The 25,626-nt window shown below is 42.8% G+C and overlaps 1 protein-coding gene across 1 annotated transcript in view; it reads right to left on the bottom strand.

The window, feature by feature from the left end:
* SLC15A5 (solute carrier family 15 member 5) overlaps positions 1 to 18,411 on the bottom strand; it is a 58,090-nt gene extending 39,679 nt beyond the window's left edge. Inside the window, exons 1-2 of the mRNA XM_034402957.3 lie at positions 17,891 to 18,411; positions 15,616 to 15,838 (exon numbers count right to left, since the gene is read on the bottom strand). Coding sequence (XP_034258848.2) covers positions 15,616 to 15,838; positions 17,891 to 18,251 — 584 coding nt within the window. The 5' untranslated portion in view covers positions 18,252 to 18,411. The remainder of the gene's footprint in view (positions 1 to 15,615; positions 15,839 to 17,890) is intronic.
* Between the last annotated feature and the right edge of the window lie 7,215 nt (positions 18,412 to 25,626).

Genomic DNA, 25,626 nt, shown 5'->3' with positions numbered 1-25,626 from the left:
TTTGAGTAGTTCAGAAAACCGGTAAATACCACTTCTGAGTGACCCCACCCCCATCTATTCTCTGCTTCCCAAGTCCCAGCTGATCGGGAGGAAATGGGGATTTTGCAGTATCCTTCCCCTGGAGTGGGGAGGGAATGGAGATTTTGCAGTATCCTTCCCCTGGAGTGGGGAGGGAATGGAGATTTTACGGTATCCTTCCCCTGCCACACCCACCAAGCCATGCCACGCCCACCAAGCCACACCCACAGAACCGGTAGTAAAAATTTTTTGAAACCCACCACTGACGTGTTTGTAGGTGTGTGTGAGGAGAGCGGGGCAACCCACACTTAAGAAATAATGGTGCAATATAAATCTGCAGAGTGGCTAGGCCACTGGAAATCTACTTTATGAAGAATTGCAATTGTGTACCTTAGTGCTATTCACATTAACTGGCAAAAAGCACATAGTTTCAGAGGAGGGCATTTCCCAGTTTTACCTGGAGAAGTCATAAATCGAATCTAAGTCCATCTGCATGCATAGATTCTGTCCTACTCTTTGAGTTATCACTCTTTGGGGCCTCCTCAGTTTACACGTAAATGCAACTCCAGATTGTCCCAGAGGTGTGAGATCCACATAGGGCAGATTTATGTACTATTATATGAGGGATCACAACTTCTCCCTCTCAGATTATGGATTAATTTGCTCAAACTTTCAATCTCACAAAGATAGGGATTTGTTAACTCACCAAACATTTCTACTTACAGATAATGGGGAATGAGTAGCTCAGATAAGCATTAAAACATAGAATTGTTACACATGTATTTTAGGCACAGAGAAACACAGGTAAGTGCTCTTTCATTTAGTATCTTGAGTAGTATATCCATTCTTAGCAGGAACAGAAATTAAAATTCACTAACCATTGTAGGAAGTTAGCACCCACCCCTCTCCTAGAAAAATGAAATATTCTAGGAAGTATTAAAAAGGCAGAATATTATACTTCCCTGGATGAGAAGTGGAGAAACATGTTTTTTAGGCAGGAAGCAGACTCACTCTTAATAACCCACACCCACACCTTCAATAGCCCACAGCAGATGTCAGCACTTAAGAGATAAAGAGATAGCTAGATCCATTCATAAGCAAATGCCTTCACCCAAGATCCAACAAAGATAGAATTAGCCTTCTACCCATCTAGCAACAGAACTCATCACATGGCACCTGGGGAGATTGCATCACCCAGCAAGGCTCAACCAAGCCTGGGATTCAAAAGACAACCTACAAAGTCACCCCTGCATGGCCCCATGGGAGTCTGACAACCAATCAGAATACAAGCTCAAATTCAAAGCACAACAGTGGTGGGTTTCAATTTTTTTTACTATCGGTTCTGTGGGTGTGGCTTTGTGGGCGTGGCATAGCTTTGTGGCTGTGGCTTTGTGGACATGGCAGGGGAAAGATACTGTAAAATCTCCATTCCCTCCCCAATCCAGGGGAAGGTTACTGCGAAATCCCCATTTCCTCCCAATCAGCTGGGACTTGGGAGGCAGAGAATAGATGGGGGCGGGGCCAGTCAGCATTTTTACTACCGGTTCTCCGAACTACTCAAAATTTCTGCTACCGGTTCTCCAGAACTGGTCAAGAACCTGCTGAAACCCACCTCTGGTATAAATCTCTCTCTTTCTCTCTCTCTCTCACCCATGTATCTTTTTTGCCCAGGACCTCAAAACCTGTGGTCCTGTGCTACCATTAAACCATCATTTCAAGCAGTCTCCATGTTTCCAGTGTCTTTCTCCCCACTTGGAACTGAACCCAGATGGATATTTCTTCCATCACCATGGAAGAGAAAGTGATAAAGGAAAAATAATATAAACGGCTACAAAAATATTGTGCGCCAGAATCAAAAAGGATAATCTTTGTTCCAGAGCATTTACAGTCATATATCTTGAAGAAAATGCATGGTGCATTTTTTCAACCTTGGCCACTTTAAGATGGGTGGACTTCAACTCCCAGAATTCCCCAGCCAGCATCCATCTTAAAGTGGTCAAGACTGAGAAATGTTAGTCTGACTCTACATTTTAATTCTCACAGAGATTTTTTTTTTTTAAATGGATACTGCTTTCCCTTTTTTGTTTAGAATTCAAATCAGAATAAAGTCAACAGATCTCAAGGGGAGACAATCCATAATGATTAGAGGTAGTCTTTGACTTGTAGCAGTTTGTTTGGTGACGGTTTGAAATAACAACAGCACTGAAAAAAGTGACTTATGACCAGTGGTGGGTTCCCTCTGGTTCAGCCCGGTTCCACGGAGCCGGTAGCGGTGATATGATGTCACCGACCTGGTTCTGCCCCACCCCACCCCGCGTTATTCTTACCTTTTATTTGGCCCCACCCCCAATCTATTGCTGCCTCCTGAGTCCCAGCTGATGGGCTAGAAGGAAAAAAACTGTTTAAACTCTTGCCGCGGGGCTTCAAAAGGCCGCCCTACAGCTGATCAGTGGTAAAAGGCAGTTTGGTGGTAGACCGGTGCCTCCAAAAACAAATGAGTAGACCGGTGCCTGCAAAAATAAATGGGTAGACCAGTGCCTCCAAAAACAAATGAGTAGACCGGTGCCTGCAAAAATAAATGGGTAGACCAGTGCCTCCAAAAACAAATGAGTAGACCGGTACCTGCAAAAATAAATGGGTAGACCAGTGCCTCCAAAAAACAAATGAGTAGACCAGTACAGCTCTGCAAGCAGTTAAAAGCCTGGTAGACCAGTACCTCTGCTAAATCCTAAAGAATTGTCACATGACCATCAAGCCACGCCCACAAAATAAGCCACGTCCACAGAACCCGTAGTAAAAAAATTTAGAACCCAACCCTGCTTATTATTTTTTTTTAAAATTTGATTTATATGCCGCCCTTCTCCGGAGACTCAGGGCGGCTTACAGTGCATTAAGCAATAGCCTTCATACTTTTGTATATTTATACAAAGTCATCTTATTGCCCCCACAAACTGGGTCCTCAATTTACCTACCTTAGAAAGGATGGAAGGCTGAGTCAACCTTGAGCCTGGTGAGATTCGAACTTGCAGTAATTGCAGACAGCTGGTGTTAATCACAATGCTATCAGTCTGCTGAGCCACCAGGCCGGTTATCACCATTTTTCACACTTATGACCCTTGCAGCATCCCCATGGTCACGTGATCAAAGCTCAGATGGTTTGTAACTGGTTCATATTTATGTATATTTGTGTCCCAGGGTCATGCGATCACTTTTTGCCACCTTCTGACAAGCAGACTCAATGGGGAAGTCAGATTCACTTAACAACCGTGTCACTAACTTAACAAGTGCAGTCATTCACTTAACAACAGTAGCAAGAAAGGCCGTAAAATTGGGGAAAACTCACTTAAAAACTATCTCACTCAGCAATGGAAATGTTCGGCCCAATTATGGTCATAAACCAAGGACTACCTATAGTCGAAAAACAAACAAACAAACACCCCAAATGGAACAACTGAGTATCTAGTTTCTTTTAACAAGACTGTACTCAACCTACGTATCCAACCGCTGCTGATTTGTACTGATTTTCTATTCACCTGCTACCAATTTGCAATCTAACAGTTGTAGCGTTACATGATTAAACACACACACACACACACACACACACACACAAACAAATCCATTTGCTAAGGTAGGCCATAAGGAATCTCAATTGGGTACCAGATTGAGGGAGTAAGCTAGCAACTCACACAAAGTGCAACTTTTTTAGAACTGTTGATTTCCCGCTAGCTAAACATTTGATCCACTCCCATTTCCTAACAGGGGGCTTCTTTCGTTCCAATTAATATCATATATATTCACATCCCAGCTATTATCTGGTTGTTGCTTGGTTAGAAGGAAATAATGATGTCTCCAAGTGAAGCTGTGAGCAATTAAGGTATACCCAGAATAGGGACCTCAGAAGACAAGAGGTTAGATTAATAGTGCCTTGCAAGTAAGTGCAGGGGCCCCCAAAACTCAAAGCAATTACATGTTTTCTAAAAAGTCAAATTCAACATAGGCTGGATCTTCTTCCCTCCTTCCTCTCATTTAGAGACACACACCCTCTTCAAGAAATAAAAGAAGAGGGGGAAAGTGCCAGTGGTAATGCCTGGCTAAAGGAGGGTGGAGGAAAAAAAAATACACAACGGTTAGATTCACAGATTGCACTAAACTATCATGCGTGATGGGGTTATAACCAGGGGTGAAATCCAGCAGGTTCTGACAGGTTCTGACGAACCAGTAGTGGAAATTTTGAGCAGTTCGGAGAACCGGCAGTGGAAATTTTGAGTAGTTCAGAGAACCGGCAAATACCACCTCTGGCTGGCCCCAGAGTGGGGTGGGAATGGGGATTTTGCAGTATCCTTCCCCTGCCACGCCCACCAAGCCACTCCCACCAAGCCACACCATGCCCACAGAACTGGTAGTAAAAAAAATTGAATTTCACCACTGGTTTTAACAGAATATAACAGAATAACAGAGTTGGAAGGGACCTTTGAGGTCTTCTAGTCTTTTCTGCACAGGCAGGAAACCCTATACCATTTCAGACAAATGGCTGTGCAATCTCTTCTCAAAAACCTCCAGTGATGGAGCACCCACAACTTCAGGAGGCAAGTCGTTCCCCTGATTAATTGTTCTGTCAAAATATTTGTCCTAAGTTCTAGGTTGCTTCTCTCCTTGCTTATAGTTTCCCTCAAACATGCAAAACATCAAACCTACTGAATTAGTTTTGTATTCACTTAATGTGTTGTATGAAGCCAGGATTTGTGGCACCATTTATAAACGGTATTTCTTTTATTACATTCGTAGTCTCCTCCAATCGCTGTCAACGCTGGGTAGCTCACAAGAAAACAACAATGCAAATAAAGTGTATTCAATCTAAAAGTCCAGAAACAACTGTTCAGAAGTCCCAAACAAACTGAGGAGTCTATCATCCAACCTGACCCATTGAGAACCATGTTTAAACAAACCATCCTTTCATGTGATATGCTGTAAAATGGTCATAAAGGTAAAGGTAAAGGTTCCCCTCGCAGATATGTGCTAGTCCTTCCCGACTCTAGGGGGCAGTGCTCATCTCCATTTCAAAGCCAAAGAGCCAGCGCCATCCAAAGACGTCTCCGTGGTCATGTGGTCGGCATGACTAAATGCCAAAGGCACACGGAACGCTGTTACCTTCCCACCAAAGGTGGTCCCTATTTTTCTACTTGCATTTTTTACCTGCTTTCGAACTGCTAGGTTGGCAGAAGCTGGGGCAAGTAACGGGAGCTCACCCCGTTACGCGGCACTAGGGATTCGAACCTCTGAACTGCCGACCTTTCGTCTTAGCCACTGAACCACCGCATCCCAAAATGGTAATAAAATGGGGCAAAACTCATTTAATACCTCTCTTACTTAGCAAGATAAATTTTGGTCTCAGTTGTCGTTGTAAGAACTACCTGTGTCACTTTTTAAGATCCTTCATCGTTGAACACAAACAAGCCAGGTTTCAATAGAATTGTGAAGTTTGCTCCTTTTGAAAGACAGGTATCTTTCTTCCTTACATCCTGTCATCCTAAGAAATAGCCCACTGGTGAAATCCAAATCATTTTACTACCGGTTCTGTGGGCATGGCTTGGTGGGCATGGCATGGCTTGGTGGGCGTGGCTTGGTGGGCATGGCAGGGGAAGGATACTGCAAAATCTTCATTCCCACCCCACTCCAAGGGAAGGATACTACAAGATTCCCATTCCCTCTCCACTCCTGGGGGAAGGATATTGCAAAATATCCATTCCCACCCCACTCTGGGGCCAGCCAGAGATGGCAGTTGCCGGTTTTCTGAACTACTCAAAATTTCCACTACCGGTTTCCCAGAACCTTTCAGAACCTGCTGGATTTCACCCCTGAAATAGCCCTTTAAGAAGCGATGTCCGAGCTTTTGTTTTTTTTTCACCCTTCTTCTACTCTCCTTTCCTTACATTTTTAATTTTAATCAGCTCCAAGGAAGGATTACAAACCTCTGTAAATGGTTTGTGGAGAGATGGTCTTCCCTAAATAAACCTACATCATTTATGGTCAATGAAGCTGACTGGAAATAGATTTAGGTGCAATACTTCTCAACGCAGCATATAATTAATCTGTGGGATTCATTACTCAAGACATACTTATGGCCAAGTAATGGGGATGGCTTTAAAAGGGGTTTGTATACTTTCATTTCCTGACTGCTCTTTAGAAGGCCAGATCCTGAAGATGAAACTCAAATACTTTGGCCACCTAATGAGAAGGAAGGACTCACTGGAGAAGAGCCTAATGCTGGGAAAGATTGAGAGCAAAAGAAGAAAGGGATGACAGAGAATGAGGTGGCTGGATGGAGTCACTGAAGTGGTAGGCGTGAGCTTAAGTGGACTTCAGAGGATGGTAGAGGACAGGAAGGCCTGGAGGAATGTTGTCCATGGGGTCGCGATGGGTTGGAAACGACTTTGCAACTAACAACAACAACATACTTTCATGCAGGATAGGTCTATCTGAAATCAACAGTTTTGGAGACCATATGCTATCTCCATGTTTGGGGCAATATGCCTCATGTCAGTTTCAGGGGAACAATACAAGGAGAAGATCAGGGTGCAGGACTATTTTGATAGGGTGGTTCATGAACAGTAATGCAAGCATCTGCAATACCTTCCAAAATGCAAGAGAGACCTCAATTGAGAGGGCCACCCAAAATAGAAAGGGGCTCCAGGAGCCACAGAGAAGATGTTGGTGGATTGTAAGGTGACCAACTTTTTTACAATAAAAGGAGGACATGTGCATGTGTACTGTGTCGTGTTTCGGTAAGAAGTAAACAAAACCACTTGCGTGCAGCGCACTCTCTCAAAACAATTCTCCTGTGCGGAGCGCATGTATCTCATAATTGCGTCTCGCCACATTGTACTGAGCCTTGACGAATCATCATGTCCAGAGGTGGTTTCTACTTACCTTTACTACCAGTTCGCAGCGGAGCCACGCGCGCTCTTCTGTGCAAGCGCAGAAGTTTTGATGAAGTCGGAGTCGGTGGGCGGAGCCTCCCGCTGGTTTTACTACCGGTTCTCTAGAACCGGTGCGAACCGGGGGCAACCCATGTCAAATACAAATACATCACATCACATGCAACGGATCGGATCGGCATCGATGGAATACGGAGATTTACAGATTAGTTTTCAAATATCGAAAAGGAGGACATGTAGGAGGACACTTTTCGAGAGAGGACAGAACTTACAAAAGAAGGACTGTCCTCCCTAAAGGAGGACGATTGGTCACCTTAGGACTGTCCTGTTTGAACCCCAATGTAAGAGATGCAAGTCAGGGAAAGATTACTTCAGATGACAAGAATACAGGGATGGGGGGGGTATGTGTCAAAGATGTAGCTTTATTTGGCTAGTCCTATTGCTATGAAGAGAGACAGTTTGGTATAGTGATTAAAGTACCAGGTTAGCTATCTGGAGACCATGAGTTCTAGTCCCAATTTAGGCACAAAACCAATTGAGTGACTTTGGGTCACTTACTCGCTCTCAGACCTAGGAAGAAGAAGCAATGCCAAACCATTTCTTAAAACCCCCAGCAGTCACTGGGAGCCAACACTGACACAAAGCACCGAAAGGAAAAAAAACACAGGTAGTCCTCCACTTGTGACCATTCATTTAACAACTGTTCAAAGTTACGAAGGTGCTGAAAAAAGTTACAACTTACAACTGGTCCTTGCATTTACGATTCTTAAGAGTATCCCTGCAGACATGTGATCATAATTTGGGGCCTTGGCAACGGACATGTATTTAAAACAATTGCAGCATCCTGGGGTTGCATGATTGGCATTTTTGGACTTCCCAAGGTGCTTCCAACAAGCAAAGTCAGTGGGGGAAACTGGATTTGCTTCGTGAGATTTGCTTAATGACCACCGAGAAAAGGCCATAAAATTGGACAGAACTTACTTAATGATTGCATCGTGTAGCCACAGAGGTTCTGGTCCCAATTGTGGTTATAAGTCAAGGACTACCTGTATTACAATTACTGTATTACAGTATTTTCCTTCCTTCCTTCCTTCCTTCCTTCCTTCCTTCCTTCCTTCCTTCCTTCCTTCCTTCCTTCCTTCCTTCCTTCCCTTCCCTTCCCTTCCCTTCCCTCCGTCCCTCCCTCCCCATCCATCCATCCATCCATCCATCCTTACAGAAATTCATTTTCTCACCTGACTTTCTCCAACTAGTCTAAACTCCTACAACACCCTGCTCAGATTACCTCACGGATCTATTTTATAAAAATTAATCTTTTCTTTTGTAATGAACGCTAGGAAATGTCACTTTGATTAAATAACCCACCTTCTCCTGAATTACTAGGACTGCAGTACAATAAATTCTCCTGAGCAACCATTTAGATGGATCTTCAGCCTTAATTCTCTGGAGTCTTATTTAATCAAAATGATGTTGCTAATTAAGGATTAAAACCCAGAATTGAATTTTTTAAAAAGGAAGGCTTTTCTCTTTCATTCTCTCTCTTTTGCGTAGGTCAAGGAGGAAGAATTTGCTGGGAAGAACCAAACAATATTTTTCCCTTCGGTAAAGCTGCAATATTTAGGAATGGGACTTCTTCCAAAAGGAGAGGTGTCAAAGTAATTGGGGGGGGGGGGTTGGTGGAGGAGAATAAAGAAGCTAAACTCAGTAAAACCATTCTCCAAGGAAACAAAAAGTAGCACATTCTCATTGAAGCTTTAATTCTCAATAATAAAATGTATTCAGCTTCATTAAAGCACATTTTCTAAGTTTCTGTGCTCCTCTCCCAAATTCACCATGGGAAAGAGTTCAGTGTTGAGACTGGGTCACATCTGAAACTACTGTAGGAATGGTGCTTTTTTCCCATGTTATTGAGATGATCTCCTGAATTTTGTTAGAGGATAATCTATACCTGAGGGGAGAAATTTCCTTTGTGACACCCCTCCATTTCTGAAAGTGATGCAAAACATACATTTCAAACAAAACAGTCAGCCATGAGCCTTTACAAGCATGTACAGTAGGCTCAATATCTAAGGGGCTGCCGGAAAGAATTATCCAAAGCACCTGAAGGCAGGACAAGAAGCAATGGGTAGAAACTAATCAGGAAGAGAAGCAACCTAGAACTAAGGAGAAATTTCCCGACAGTGAGAACAACTAATCAGTGGAACGACTTGCCTCCAGAAGTTGTTGCTGTTTCAACACTGGAGGTATTTAAGAAGAGATTGGACAACAATTTCTCTGAAATAGTTATAGGGCCGTGATGGTGAACCTATGGCACGCATTTCACAGGTGGCACATGGAGCCATATCGGTGGGCACCCGAGTGTTGCCCTAGGTCAGCCCTAGGTGCGCATGCATGTGCTGGGCAGCTGCTTTTCGGGCCTTCCGGGCCCACCGGAAGTTGGGAAACAGGCTGTTTCTGACCTCCGGAGGGCCTCCGAGGGGGGAGGGGGGAGGCAGTTTTTGTCCTCCCCAGGCTCCTAGAAAGCCTCTGGAGCCTGGAGAGGGCGAAAAACGGGCTACCGGGCTCACCGTGCCATCACGTACCAAAAGTGGGGGGGGGCACACACGCATGTGCGGGGGGGTGGGACGCACTGAATTATGGGTGTGGGCACGCATGCACGTGTCCCCCCCCACTCCCCCTGCTTTTGGCACGTGATGGCAAAAAGGTTAGCCATCACTGTTATAGGGTTTCCTGCTTGTAGGGTTTCCTGCTTGTCCAAACTAGGGGTTTGGACTAGAAGACCTCCAAGGTCCCTTGCAAAACTCTGTTATTCTATTACTCAATTGTCTTATGTGAATACTTCTTCTCCTCCATATTTACATGTGTGGAATTGCACATGTTGCTTAAGACATTGCTACCAAATAATATCAATGCTGACTTTTGCCTTCCTGTTTAATCCAAAAAGAAGAACAGACTATCAGTTTTACAACGTCTACTTTGTGAGGTCCAGGATGCTCTCTGAGCTTGGATGTTTTCTTGTAGATGTTTCATGACCAACTAACTAAGTGGCATCATCAGTGATGTTACCAAGTTGGGTTACAGTAGTTGGGTAATGAAATGTCTACAACAAAACAACAAAGCTCAGGGAGCATCAAGGACCCTACAGTTCAACCCTCTGCTACGGTTGCAGGAATTGAGTATGTCTAGTTTGATGAAAAGAAGGACTAGGGGTGACATGATAGCAGTGTTCCAATATCTCAGGGGCTGCCACATAGAAGAAGGGGTCAACCTATTCTCCAAAGTATCTGAAGGCAGGACAAGAAGCAATGGGTGGAAACTAATCAAGGAGAGAACTAACCGAAAATTAAGGAGGAACTTCCTGACAGTTTAAACTGTCCAGTTTAAAATTAACCAGTGGAACGATTTGCTTCCAGAAGTTGTGGATGCTCCAGCAATGAAAGTTTTTAAGAAGAGATTGGACAACCATTTGTAATAATATAATATATGTGGCTACATGCATAATTTTGTATTTATTCATTTTGTCATGTTTATGTAGTGTATATTGTAGGAGGTGCCCCTTTGAGAGCTCCATGCAACGAAATTTCATTTTAATGTATGCCGATTAGTGTACATTCAACATGACAATAAAGTTATTCTATCTATCAATCTATTTGTCCAGAATTATATAGGGTCTCCTGCAGAGATGGGTTTCAGCAGGTTCTGACCAGTTCTGGAGAACCGGTAGCGGAAATTTTGAGTAGTTCGGAGAACCGGTAGTAAAAATTCTGACTGGCCCCGCCCCCATCTATTCTCTGCCTCCCAAGTCCCAGCTGATTGGGAGGAAATGGGGATTTTGCAGTAACCTTCTCCTGGATTGGGGTGGGAATGGAGATTTTACAGTGTCCTTTCCCTATCACGCCTAACAAGCCACGCCCAACAAGCCATGCCGTGTCCAACAAGCCATGCCACGCCCAACAAGCCACACTCACATAACCAGTAATAAAAATTTTTGAAACCCACCACTGGTTTCCTGCCTGAGCAGTGGGTTGGAGTAGAATACCTCCAAGGTCCCTTCCAACTCCGTTATTCTGTTATTCTTCTATTGTGCATTTTTTTTCTGATGTTGAAGTTTGCTATTCCAGTTCTGCTGTTGGCACCACATCTGGTCACCTCAATTGTTATCTCTCACTGATGAAAATTTATCAAGTTGCATCCGATTTGTGTGCTTTAAAAAAAAAAAAGCACCCAAGAAAGAAAAAGAAAAGCAGTTTTTGATTTACACCCCAACAATATCCTGAGAGGCTATTCTGAAGTGAGAACTTGCCTTTGTTAACAAGACTCCTAATGAAGGGAGATAAAAATAAATAAAGATCCTCATTAGCTCCAGACCTTTGAAGAGAAGAAAGGTAGTAAAAATTAGATCCTTCCAGTTAGGAAGGATCTTTAGGCTTCCTGCTCAAGTGAGCAACTCTCTTTTTTTTTTTTAGAAAAACCTGGACTGCTTCCAACATATCCAAGCCAGAAAAACAGTTTTACAAACTCCTATTTCTTCTCCTTGGTCCAGAAGTTAATTAACATTCATGAACTCAATAACCAGGAGTGGTATTCACTTACCTTTGCTACCGGTTCGCAAATGTGAGCACGCGCAAGCACAGAGCGTCAAAAATGGGACGTGATGACGTCTGGGTGGGTGGGCGGAGCCTCCCGCAGCCGCCACTACCGGTTTGCCTGAACCGGATAGAACCGGCTGAATACCACCAGTGTCAATAACTGCAAACTTTACTGAAGTCCAATATTTCTTTTCCTCTCCCTTACAAGTTGTTCTCAGTTCTGCTTTTAGGCCATTCTTAACCTTCCTTTTTACCACCTTTTCTCAAACAAGCCTTGCCTTGGCTATTCTCTTGTTCAGTAACTCCTCCGTTTCCAAAAATAGATATACACCTTTGCTAGGAAAACCATAGATGCGATTTTATAGCTCAGCTCTCTCCTACAAACATTATTTTCATGAGTCTTTCTGCAGAGAAGAACTGTAGACATTCCCCAGATGAACTTCCTTCAAATGCTCTAACTTGCAATAAAAACATTTTAGAACTTTAAAATTAAATGTTCTTCAATTAACTTGAATTGCTCTGTGAAGGTTTCGGTCACAGCTAAACATATCCAACCAACCACCCATTTCGCATTAAATATATGACTGAGCTTTGCTAACCATTGTGCTTTCTACATCTTTTCTGTTTATTGCACTTATGGGATTTTAAAATTTTTGTTTCAGTGTAAAACGAAGTATGAAGGTAACCATCATTTGTGGTGTCTGAGCCTTAACTTTGGAATTAAAATTGTGCTAAGATCGGAGGGGAGACGTATCCAAGCAATAGTACATGTGAAAAGAATCTGGGTGTTCTAGAAGATAAAAAAATCAACATGAGCCAAGAAAGTGATGCAATTGCAATACACACACACACACACACACACACACACACACACACACAATGCTATTTTGGGATCTATTAAGAGTAGTATAGGATCCAGATCACAGGCCCCAATTGGTATTTGGTGTCTAGTTCTGGACGCCAAAACCTAAAATCCAAGTTTTAAAAAAAAGTTTCTTCAGAGGAGGCCTACATAATGATGAGGGACTGGAAACAAAGTCTTGTGAGGATTGATGAAAGGAAACTGATAATAATGACATTTATACACTGCCCAGCTCCCAGCAATAAATGGGCCATTTACAAAATGTGTTAAAAGGGTGAAAACAAGAAAACTTAACACAAGTCAAAATGAAGAGTAAAGATGGCAAGGATGATAAAGCCAGATCAGAACATTCACACAATCGAAAGGGGTCTTTTCAGTCACCCTTGGCAAAAGCCTGGAAGAAGAATAAGGTCTCCCAGTTCCTTCTGAAACACAGGTGAGTCTGTCATCTCCACCTCTATAGCTGTCTGGTTTGGTTCTGCAACCCACCGAGACAGACACAGACTTCAGAGGATAGTTAGAACTGCAGAAAAAACAATGGCTACCAACCTGCCTTCCATTGAGGACCTGTATACTGCACGAGTCAAAAAGAGGGCTGTGAAAATATTTACAGACCCCTTGCATTCTGGACATAAATTGTTTCAACTCCTACCCTCAAAATGATGCTATAGAGCACTGCACACAACTAGACACAAGAACAGTTTTTTCCCCTAACGCCATCACTCTGCTAAACAAATAATTCCCTCAACACTGTCAAACTATTCACTAAATCTGCACTATTAATTTTCTCATCGTTCCCATCACCCATCTCCTTCCACTTATGACTGTATGACTGTAACTTTGTTGCTTGTATCCTTACGATTTATATTGATATTGTTTCCTGATTGCTTATTTGTACCCTATGACTATCATTAAGTGTTGTACCTTATGATTCTTGATGAACGTATCTTTTCTTTTATGTACACTGAGAACATATGCACCAAGACAAATTCCTTGTGTGTCCAATCACACTTGGCCAATAAAGAATTCTATTCTAAAAAAAAGTAGCGGGAATTGTTCAAATCTTGGGGGCAATCTTATTCCAGAGGGCAGAGAAGCTGAGATTCTGGAGTTCTGATAGATGGCTTTGTTTAATTCAAGGAACCTGGAGTGCACCAACTTTGTCAGATTAGATCAACTGGGCAGAGACCATAGGCGATTAGCAAGTCTTCATGTAACCAAGTAACCAGGCCCTATGCCATTAGAATCTTTATAGGTAACAACCAACCCTGTACCCAGAAGCAAACTGGCAACCGATGAAGCTCATGAAGCAGAGCTATTACAAGGGCAGTTTGAGCCAGGCCCATCACCAGGAGTGGGATTCAAAAATTTTAGCAACCAGTTCTCTGCCTGGTTGCTGGGTGGGTATGGCCATGGTGGGTGTGGCCTATTCAGCCTCCTGCACCATGGCAGAGGGGGCGCATTTTCGCTCTCCCCAAGGGAGGGCGAAAATGGCCTCCTCTGGGCTCTGGAGGCGTTTCCAGACTTCCAGAACTTCTGGAGGCCCATTTTTTCACCCTCCCCAGGCTCTGGAGGCTTTCCTCAAGCCCTCCCAGAGCCTACACGTCCTCCCAGAGCCTACACGCAGGCCCTGCAGTTACCTGGCATCCAAAACAGGCTGCATGGAGACTCCTAGGAGGGGAGGGGCTTTCCTTAAGCCTCCAGGAGGGGGAAAACAGCCTTCCCCAGGCTCCAGAGGCCCTCTGGAGGCCGGAAAAAAGCCCATTTCCAGACTTCTGAAACTTCTGAGAGGCCCATTTTTCTCCCTCCCAGAGCCTCCATGCGGGCCCTGCACATACCTGGCATCCAAAATGGGCCCGCATGGAGACTCCTGAGAGGGGAGGGGAGGAGTGGGCGGGGCCAGCCAGTCCTTGCAACTACCAGTTCAGTGAATGAGATGTAAAATTAGCATCCGGTTCACCCAAACCGGTCCGAACCGGCTGAATCCCACCCCTGCCCATCACTGCCTGTATGGCTGCCTTCTGGACCCATGTATAGCACATTGCAGTAGTCAAGCTACCAGTTTGCAAATGTGAGCGCACATGTATGACCTCCGTGCATATGCGCAGAGCGTCAAAAACGGGATGTGATGACGTCCTGTTGGGTGGGCAGAGCCTCCTGCTGCTACCGCTACCAGTTCACCCAAACCGGATAGAACCGGCTGAATACCATCACTGACTCATGGTCACTCAGTCTTGATAGGTTCAACTCGGAGATGGCTACTCTCTATTGAAATCCATACAGTCTTCAGGTACTGGGATGGAAGCTTGACAACTTCTCTTGACCAACCCTGAGTCAATATAACTGGGTATCTTCAATGTACTCATGATACCGAACCCCAAACTGGCAGCTGACCCCTTGATTTCATGGAGATGTTGAAAAGGAGGAGAGAGAGAAGTGGACATGTTTACTTTGCAGCAGAGAAGACTGAGGGGAAATATACAGGAGTTTTCAGAAATCTAAAGGGCATTATATAGAGGGGGAGTGGATCTCTTCTCTTCTGCCCGAGAAATTCCAGGTTAGGTTATCAGGAGGAATTTTCTCACGGTAAGACCTTGCTTTATGAAAACCTTGCCTTATGAAGTGATATTGGAGAAATTCAAACAAAAATACCCTCCCTCTTTATGACCCTATAATCCCTTAATTCAGGGTAGAGTTGGGGCAACTAGATGGAGCTGAGCGTTTACTGGCCAGATGCCCTTCCTGACACCATGCGGAATTCACAGTAGATATTTTCTCTTTGCAGAAAATATAGAGGTAGAGATATAGAGAATCCTCTATCTTCTGATAGAGAAACCTCTGCTGCTGTTTAGGATTGAACTCTCAACCTTCTGAGTGGGAGGAGAGTGATTTCACTATGAGGCCACCACGGCACTCATTATTAGAGATCTTCAAACAGACCTGTCTCAAATGCTTTAAAGGAACCTGAACCAAGAGGAATTTGAACTAGATGATCTTTGAGGGTCTTTCCAAATCTAGGATTCTGTGATAAATTGGCTCATCAGCGATCATTGGACCTTAATATTTGTCTTCTTTGATAATTAACCACACAAGTGAAACCATTGGCATTAAATTCCATAGCTTGCAACAAACAAACCACTTTCAGATTTCCCAAAATGATTGGACCCCCTCCCACAGTTGACCACTTATATCACCTGCACATGACACTGACCAGTTGAAGAAGGACAGAAGCTCCTTTGGTCTATGTTCATCGGGGTTGTAAACACTTAAAGGACACACAATGGCTCTTATTCCTCCAGAGCCAAGGCAGGTGGCCAACAACGCAATGTAGAAGAGGATTTCCTGCTTCCTTTTAGCCAAAGTGTGGAGGACGTAGTGCTTATCTATGAAAAAATCCTCAAAGGGGAAGGCCACCACAGGTAACAGGGCTGTACCTGCAGAAAGAAAGAGGAACATCTGAAAGCATGTCATAGACATGTCATTTTGGGAAGTTCTGAAGGAACATAGACTTTTTGAAGTGGTAGGTGCCTTATAAATTCTGGGAGCAGGTCATGGTGGCTCTTAAAAAAGAACTAAGGCAGCCATTGACTTGCAACCATTTGTTTAGAGACCATTCATAGTTACGACACTGAAAAAAGTTATTTACAATTGGTCCTCGCACTTACGACCGTTGCACGGTCTCCACGATCATGTGATTAAAATTTGGGCATTTGGTAAGCAGCATTTATTTTTACAAATTTACAATTTACATCCCCAGGTCGTGTGATTGTCATTTGTAATCTTCCCAGTCAATTTTTGAAAAGGAAAGTCAATGGGGGAAGCCAGATTTGCTTAACAAATGTGTGAGTCGCTTAACAAATGCAGTGATTTGTTTAACAATCATGACAAAAAAAAAACCAAGGTCATAAAATCAGGCACAACCCCACTGAACAACTGCCTTGCTTTGCAATGGAAGTTCTGATCCCAATTGTGGTTATAAGTCAAGGACTGTCTGTATTTCAAATGAGGTTAGGCATTAACAAAATGGCTGCCACAGTGGACTTTGCCAGTCAGAAGATACAATTAACTATCCTGTCATTCAATTATCTCAGTTGAAGCTTTGTCCTTTTTAATGTCAATAGGTAGCACACTTCCTAACAAAGCCATCCAGCTGAGGCAACCTGCCGTTCTGATTTTTTTAAAAAAATGCCCCTGGGAGCTGTTGCTGGAGGCATAAATAAATAACAGAATAAGAGAGTTAGAGGGGACCTTGGAGGTCTTCTAGGCCAATCCCCTGCTCAGGCAGGAAATCCTATACCATTTCAGACAAATCATTGTCCAATCTCTTCTTAAAAACCTCCAGTGTGGGAGCACCCACAACTTCTGGAGGCAAACTGTTCAACTGGTTAATTGTTCCGTCAAGAAATGTCTCCTTAGTTCTAGGTTGCTTCTCTCCTTGATTAGTTTCCATCCATTGTTTCTTGCCTTGCCCTCAGGTGCTTTGGAAAATAGGTTGACCCCCTCTTCTTTGTGGCAGCACTTTAGATATCAGTGTCAGAGGTTATATACAAGGCGTTAACCCCATCTTTTGTGTTTTGTCTGTTTTATTTTTCAGGGTGTGTTTTTTTCTGCAGGGGGGGGAGACGCCTGTCAGCTTTGGAAGCCATATTAGGCCGGAAGCTTCCATGATGCCACTTTCTCATTTGTGGGAAAGTAGGAGGGGGAATTTATTAGAGGGATTGTCTTTAGACATAATAGCATTCTTCCTGTTGGTCAAGGTCAGGCCGATCCTGCATCTGGAGAAGGAGTGATCGGACTGCTGTCTTGAGATGGGATGGCATTTGATTGGAGCATGTGATCAACTGAGGACTGAGGGGATGGTTTTGGGGGTTTTGATTTACTGAGGGAAAACCCGGACCTTTCAGATTCGGGTTTTCTCAGATGTGCCAGTTTACCTATTCTAGTAAATAGAACTTTGAAAAATGCTTGCTTCAGAGTTTTTACTTGGAGTTGGGGGGTTTTCTGGAACGCTGACAATCGGAGCACTGCTATCATATTATCTCTAGTTCTTCTTTTCATTAAACATTCATCAAAAATAATAAAGCTCTACTTGTAATTTTCTAAAATTAAACCAAAGCACTGTAAAGTCAGAAAGACTTGGGACAATATTGCTTATTCTTTCCTTAATCTGACATCAGTCTGAATTGCCTCAAACTTGAGAAATCTCTGCTTGTTGTCTCAAGGCTGATTAGTTTCATCCCTTATGGTCTACATGACTGTCACAGCATGAATGACAGGAAAAGCAACATAAGTTCCCCCCAAAATGTAAAAAAAAAAATTAAAAAGAGGCCATATATACTACTTCAAAATATGCCGCATATTGATTTCTCAAATGCCCCAGTTTGATACAGAAACATCCAGGTTTTATAAAGCTATCATTTGCGCACCATTTACATTTGGAAATAACTGGCAGCTACCATAAGGTGCCCCAAGAAAGTGATACCTACCGATAAAATGCAGCAAGGCGCACAGGTACACCAGTCTGATCCGTCCCACCGGGTGCTCAGCAAGCCAGCCTATCAGAACTGGGGCCACCATACACGCCCCAGCAAAGCAAACATTAAGCATGGCGGCTTCGTAATTGTGATAACCAAGCTTGATGGTGCAGAAAAGAATCATGTTGCAGACGATGCCGTAGAAAGTAAATTTTTCGCACAGTTCCACCAGCAGTAAGCAAACCATCACCTGGAATTCTTTCTCAAACTTTGAATTTGCCAGGCCAAGGGGATTGGCTAGTCTTTTTTCTATCTTGGAAACGTGATTCAGAAGTTGTTCGTCCTGCCCAGGTCTTAAGTCTAAGAGAGGCATGACTTTGAAGGTTGCTGTGAGCAACGGAACGTGTGTGTCAGTGTGTCTATGTGTATGTGTGTGCTTCAGTTTACCCTCTTCTATAATTAACACCTAAGTGAGAGATTTGTGTTAGATTCCATCCTCGGCCACAATTTTCAGAGCGAGTCCTATTTTCATTCTGTTTAAAAAAAAAAACAGATTCAAAACATTGGCATTGATTTTATAAGACGGCGCAACTTTTGTAATAAAAAAAAACTCCACCAAAAAAAAACAAAAAAACCCCAAAACCATCCCTGTTTAATTAGCTTGTTAGGTGGCAAACATGATCTGTGCCCTCTCTTCCACCTACTTCCAGACCACAATTGCCGATTAAAATTATGTGAATCCAATACAATGTGCAGCAAACTTTATCTGTCCGTTACAGATAAAATACCTCGGCAAAATTCAAGTATTAGGATCGAGAAAATAACATGAGGCTAATATTCCGATGCTTTAATTAAGCAGCCACGAATGAAACTGGAAGTAAACAGATAAAGATGTGATGGATACACATTACAGGATGAACAACAGCTTATCGTTATTACATTTTGCTATTTTCTTAGTTAAATTCAGATAAGAAAGTTAATTAGGAAAAAAAAAACTATATTCCACTAGATTTAAGTGTAGTAAGTAGGATCTCCATCAACAAACCTTCTTCCAAATAATTGCAAAGTGCTAATGAAAAGTTTGGGAGCCATGAAGAAAATCACCTGGGATATCTCCAAACCAAAATATATACATATTTCTTTCTTGCAACTTTGTTCTAATCTCAACCTTGTTTGCAAGATTTCCAGAAAAAAATTCTTATAGCTAAAATCTATGGTGTCAGTCTGCAGTTTAAACAGAGAGACTATCACAGGTGTTCCTAACCCATGGGCACCTGTCTGTGGCCCACCAGGAACCAGGCCACACAACTGAACAAAGCCCCATCCGCACATGCACAGGTTGCAGGCAGTGCATGAAACCATGCCCGCCTGCCCCCCACCCCCAGTCTGTGGAAAAACCAGCCTCCATGGAACCAGTCCCTGGCAGCAAAAAGGTTGGGGCTTTTTTCTATGCATTAATATTTAAAGCGGTGTTTCTCAACCTCAGCCTCTTTATGGTATGTGAACTTCAACTCTCAGAATTCCTTAGCCAGTGTTCTAGCTAGGAAATTTTGAGCGCTGAAGTCCACACATTTTAAGAGTAGCCAAGATTAAGAAAAACTGCAGAGACATTACCTGTTTGTAACCTTTCACATCCTTCGTTTTGTCTATTTATTACAAGAAAGCAAGCAAACTTCAATTGAGATGGAACAAGAGAATGGGTTCGCAGTTCCTACTGTAGCCATCTTACTGGAAGCACTGAGGCTAAATTCACATTTTTTAAACTGTTGCTTAGGGAGCCATGGTTTTTTAAATAAACCATAATTGGCTGAGTTCACACAACATATTAAGCCATAAATTAGTCCACTGCATAGGCCAGAAGGTTTATGCAACAGGCTAAATCATAACCCAGCCAGTAATGCAAAGCGTAGGCAGCATAAACATGTGGGTAAAAAGACAAACCATGATTTATAAATCAAAATGGCTGGCTAAATTAAACAGTTATTAAAAAGAACGCCAACATATCATATTTTTAACCCATCTCTTCTTCAACTTCTTTTCACAAACCTGGTAAATTTATTTTATGCTAAAATAGATTGAACAATCTGCAAACTCACCTCTTAATCTGCATTCCATTTTTTTTTTTTTTGAATGAGACTTCTTCCTGTGAGAAAAAAACACATCTCATCATTTTTTCATCGTTGATTTGTGTCTTCAGCTGGAATTAATTTGAACTATAACATTAAACTGAATGCTAGACATTTAAACTCTTGTATTTTATGCAGTCAAAGAATATTTGTACACTCCCGATGATGGTTTTTCATAAAGTTAACACTTTTTGAATAATAAACACAACCTGCTCGCTTATTTATCTGATTATGGCTAAAACATAAGGTAGCTTGTTCAGTTTTTGTTTAGAGCACTCTGTGAATCCCACCAATTTGACTGATTTTTGTGTTTGATTGATAACCCAGTTTATCAATCACACAAATGTGGCTGGATAATTTCTACTCTTAATATTGCAAGCAGTCTACTCCAACTTGGTCTCCTCTTCATGGGATAGATAATAGTTCTCATTACTGCCAGCCAGCAAATCTACTCTGGAAGGGAAGAAATAAGAATCCAATTCAGTTGAGGATGACTATTGTTGACTTACCTGTCTGCTCTTGTCCGTGGCCAGCTGCTGAGCCTTCAGTTCCGTAGTATGTTGAGGCCCAACCCTGAAGCCACTTAGCTTCATGGGAGCAATTTTATGCTCACTTACTTGCAAGTAGCTCCATTGTTCACAACACAACATTCTTCTAGATAAATATGCAAAGGTCACAGCACAGTCATCAAAGATGGAGAGTCGCTTAGTTCCCCAAGAATTTACATTTTACACATTTAGCCTATTTACAGAAGGAAATGTTCTACAGACGACTCTACTACAAAGTATTGTAAAAGACTGCAGTAGACAGTTGGAATAATAGAAAGCAAAACCATTCAACCAAAGAGGGAATTTTCAGATTTAGAGCATGTACGGTATGTTTTTAAATAATTAGGAACAGTAGTTAAGACACTCTGTAACTCAGGATATATTTGCATGATTTATTGTGTTTCCAGGAACAAGGGTTTCAGGTATTGTGTAATATTCTTGGAAGGTCAGTGTAAACGAAAAGGGGAAAAAGTGTGGAAATAAGGCAATGACGATGCATGCACTATAAACTTCCTTTCTGATTACTGGAGGACACAATAAGGTTGCTTCAGGTTGCCTTGTTGTCTTTGGGTTTAGCCATTGGACTAGAAGGACTCCAAAGTTCCTTCCAACTCTATTATTCTATGTTCTATGACTTAGCATATTGTATGACCACAGCTGTATAACATATACACAGATTACAGATTAGCAGAGTTGGAAGGGACTTTATAGGCCATCTAATCCAACCCACCCTCAAGCAGGATTAAAGGTAAAGGTTCCCCTCGCACATATGTGCTAGTCGTTCCCGACTCTAGGGGTCGGTGCTCATCTCCGTTTCAAAGACGAAGAGCCAGCGCTATCCGAAGATGTCTCCGTGGTCATGTGGCTGGCATGATTAAACGCCAAAGGTGCACGGAACGCTGTTACCTTCCCACCAATGGTGGTCCCTATTTTTCTACTTGCATTTTTTAACCTGCTTTCGAACTGCTAGGTTGGCAGAAGCTGGGACAAGTAACGGGAGCTCATTCCATTAAGCGACACTAGGGATTTGAACCACTGAACTGCCGACCTTTCGATCGACAAGCTCAGTGTCTCAGCCACTGAGCCACCATGTCCCTGTTAAACAGGATTACAATACCTTTAATGCCCACAAACAACATCTCCCTATCCCAGGTCTTTGGGAAGAACCTGATAGGTAGATAAAAATGCCAAATCCAGCCTAAACATCTGGCTGATTGTTTCACGAACCATAATAGAAAAATCACAAAGTGCGAAGACCTGAAAATAGAAGTAGAATGACAATGGCAAAAGAAAGCAAAGTTAGTACCAATAGTGATAGGCGCCTTGGGTGCAATTGCAAAACTATTGGAGCACCGTTTGAACACTGCCCGACATTGACAATATTTCCATCAGTCAATTGCAAAAGGCAACTTTACTTGAAATGGCTTATAACACCATCAAACAACAGTAATCCACCAGTAATCAGCATTCAGATCAGTGTAGATTAACTCCAAGGTCAACTTCAGGCCAACAATCAAGTAAGCAATACCTCAAGAAACTGCCAGAGCCAACAGTAAACAGCTCAACCAAAGAACCTTTAAAACCGTCCCCACCCACACAGACAGGAAAGACACCAGAATATAAACTGAGAGCAAACTGCACTGCTTACTAGCACTGATGATGTTACCTAGTTAGCAGTGGTGGGTTGCCCCCAGTTCAGACCGGTTCGCAAGAACTGGTAGTAAAACCGGTGGGAGGCCCTACCCACTGCCCGGATGTCATCATCAGCGATCTATGCATGTGCAGAAGCAAGGCGTGCATGCTTGCTTCATTCGTGCATGCGCGCGATCCCGTTGCAAACCGGTAGTAAAGGTAAGTAGAACCCACCCCTGCTAGTTACGGTAATGAAATGTCTGCAAGCCAGCTCAGAGAGCACCAAGGACCCCTCAAACAACATCTGCCTATCTGAAGACCTTGGGACAAAGGTGGACAAGACCTTGGGATAGGTGGACAAAAATGCCAAATCCAGTCTAAAAATTTGGCTGACTGTGCTACCAACAATAATAACACAGGTAGTTCTCACTTAAAGATTGTCATTGGGACTGGCAATGGTCACTAAGCAACGCAGCCTTAAAGCATGATGTCACATGACCATGATGCCTTACAACAGCAGAGGCAGCAGTTCTGGTTGCTGTTGTTAATTGTGGTCATTAGGTCATCAGATCACTTGATCGTCATTTATGATCTACTGGCAGCTTCCTCAATGATTTTGCTTTTTGGAAGCTGACCATGAAGGCTGCAAATGGTGAACAAGTGACCACAGGGATGCAGCGATGGCCTTAACTCCTCTTGCACTTCTGAATGGTCACTGAACGAGTAGTCATTAAATGACAACCATCTGTAATCATTTATTAAATGTCTCACCCAGCTCTCAATGACTCTGGAATGCTCACAATAATTAAAGAAATTACAATAAAATCAAGAGAACATTAAAAAAAAGATAAACGATGGCAAGCATGATAAGCATACCCTTTGTGTGTATGTACGCATGTATGTATGCTATACTAGTAAAGTGTTGGCACATATCCATGTTCAGCCATTATTTTATTATCTTGCAGGATACGCTAAAAGGCCCCATTATGCTCTTTATTGGCACCTGATCATTGTTCCACTTTTCTTTCTCCTTCTCTATGTCCTTCTTCTTTAGCTTCAAAGCAAACATAGACATTATATCTGTGCCAGGCAGTTTTTCATATATATTCGTAAGTTCTTGTCTTACTTGCACCTATTTGACGTTTTTATAATTCAGAGGTAATTGCATTGCGATTATTTTTCATGATGCATGGTGGAGTTTTATATTGGGCAGTCGGCAGATATTCTTTACGACATTGTTTTCACTAATGGGTAAATTAGACCCAGCTTTATCATCTGGAAAGATTACTTTTTAAAAATCGTATGACAAATTGTAAATGGGAGAAAGTACTCAAGGTTCTTCTCCATACTTTTATCTACTAAAAGAGTACAGTGTATGTGTGCATGTATCTCTCTCTCCCTCCCTCTCTCTCTCTCTCTCTCATATATCACAAACTCCTTACAAATAAAACATTAATTTACTTAGATTTGCTTCTAGCTGCTCATTGCTAGTAATTTAGAGTAACCATGATTAGGGTGGAGGAAAAATCTCCTTTAACTATACTTCCATGGTAAACATGCTCTGCTAAGAAGTTCCAGATTTGGTCCATGGCATCTTCAGCTGAAGCTGAGAAAGACCCAATCTAAAACTTTAGGGCCATGATGGGGAACATATATGGCATGCGTGCCACAGGTGGCACACGGAGCCATTTCTGAGGGCATGCAAGCTGTTGCCCTAGGTCATCTCCACTGCACATGCATGCGTGCCTCCCAACGGCCAGCTGATTTTCAGGTCTCTGCTGTGCATGTGGGAGACACATGCGCATGCCCATGCCGCCCCTTCCCTCCCAGGAGTCTCCACATGACCTGTTTTGGATGCCAAGTAAATACAGGGCTTGCGCGGACGCTCTGGGAGGGCGAAAAACAGGCCTACCGGCAGTCCAGAAACAAACCATTTCTGGCCTCTGGAGGCTTCAGGGAGGCCTGCTAGGCCCAAAATGGGGCGTGGGGGGGGGTCGCACACGCATGCGATGGGGGTGGGATAGGGCAGCGGAGGGGGTCATTTGGACCTGCACAGGGGCGCAGGGCAGCATGGGAGCATTGCATTATAGGTGTGGGCATGCACCTGTGCGCTATCGTGCGAGCACACGCGGTTTTGGCACCCAAGGAAAAAAAGGTTAGCCATCACTACTTTAGGGAGATGCTGCCAGACAATGAAGATAGTTCTAAGTTTTAACTGAGTCTTTTACAAGTATTCACTAATTTAATTGCTGTGTTTCACCCTTAGCAATCTCTAGCATGAATGGACAGTAAGCCTTACCCGTGGCGCCTAGGAATTGTTAGCTCAGTGAACAGATTACATGGATAAACTCCTGGATTGCAATTGTATAGATAACATCGGGATGAGGAATCTGAGCCTCCCACATGTTGCCGGACAGAGAAGTTTCATTTAATGTGGTCAGTGAGAGATGCAGAGAGCTATAACTCAGCAATCTCAGGAAAGTCAGGGTATCCATTTCTCGATAGAAGTAGTATCCAATATAGTACTATAAATCTAACACTTTTGACATGGTGTCAGTTCACGGGTAGATAGGGGAATGAATTATATTCTTGTTCCATTTCTTGAATCTACATGCCTGAACACAGCTGTTGTACCATTGAGTAGGAACCAAGGAGTAATACCCCTTTGAGACCCACTTTGGTGTGGAGGTTTAAGGGACCAAGCTAGAAACCTGGAAACCGAGACTTCTACTTCCATCTTAGGCAAAACACCATTGCCCAGTCCAAGAAGAGCAATCAATTTCTGATAAAAGTGGAACTTTCTTCTCCACTGAAAATTGACTTTTATCCGAATGCTTTTGGGAGGATGGGAGTGGGGAGGTTGAAGCAGTCTGTGTGCAAACTGGCTGGGCAGAGAATGCTTTCAAATGAGATTCTCCCTAGGAGAAAATCATCACGTAAGGTAGAATTTTAGAAACAATTTTGCAGTTGTCTATCCAAGTTTCCTTTTTTGTAATCCAACTACTTGCAAGAGGCCTTTATGAGATAGTAGAAAGAACATCAATTTCTGCAAAAGGATATCTGGGGAGCCAGTTTCTAGTCCCCGTTCATCTGCAGAACTCACTGATTGATTTTCAGCCAGATTTAAAGTATCTTTCAACTTAATTTATTTTACAGGATGGTTGTGAAGCTTAACATAAGGTCAGGAAAGTCACGAGCAACTTGGTGGAAAAGCAAAGGTAGAGTTTAGTGAATATTAAAAATACTGAACTCTCATGGGCCATCTAAGTATCCTCGCACATTTTATATTCCTGGAGCTAAGAATATGATAGACTGAAGAGTTTGTATGCTACAGAGTTGTGACAACCTCACTGTTTGTCCTTATTTCATTTCCCAGATATGCTGATCAGAGTTTTTGTTTGAAAAATATCTGTTCTTCCTGGGCTAAGGGCTATGTGCTAAG

Source organism: Pantherophis guttatus, chromosome 7, assembly GCF_059756535.1.
Source record: "Pantherophis guttatus breed Tessera chromosome 7, ASM5975653v1, whole genome shotgun sequence".
NCBI lineage: Eukaryota > Metazoa > Chordata > Lepidosauria > Squamata > Colubridae > Pantherophis > Pantherophis guttatus.
This window is presented reverse-complemented; position numbering and strand designations above follow the sequence as displayed.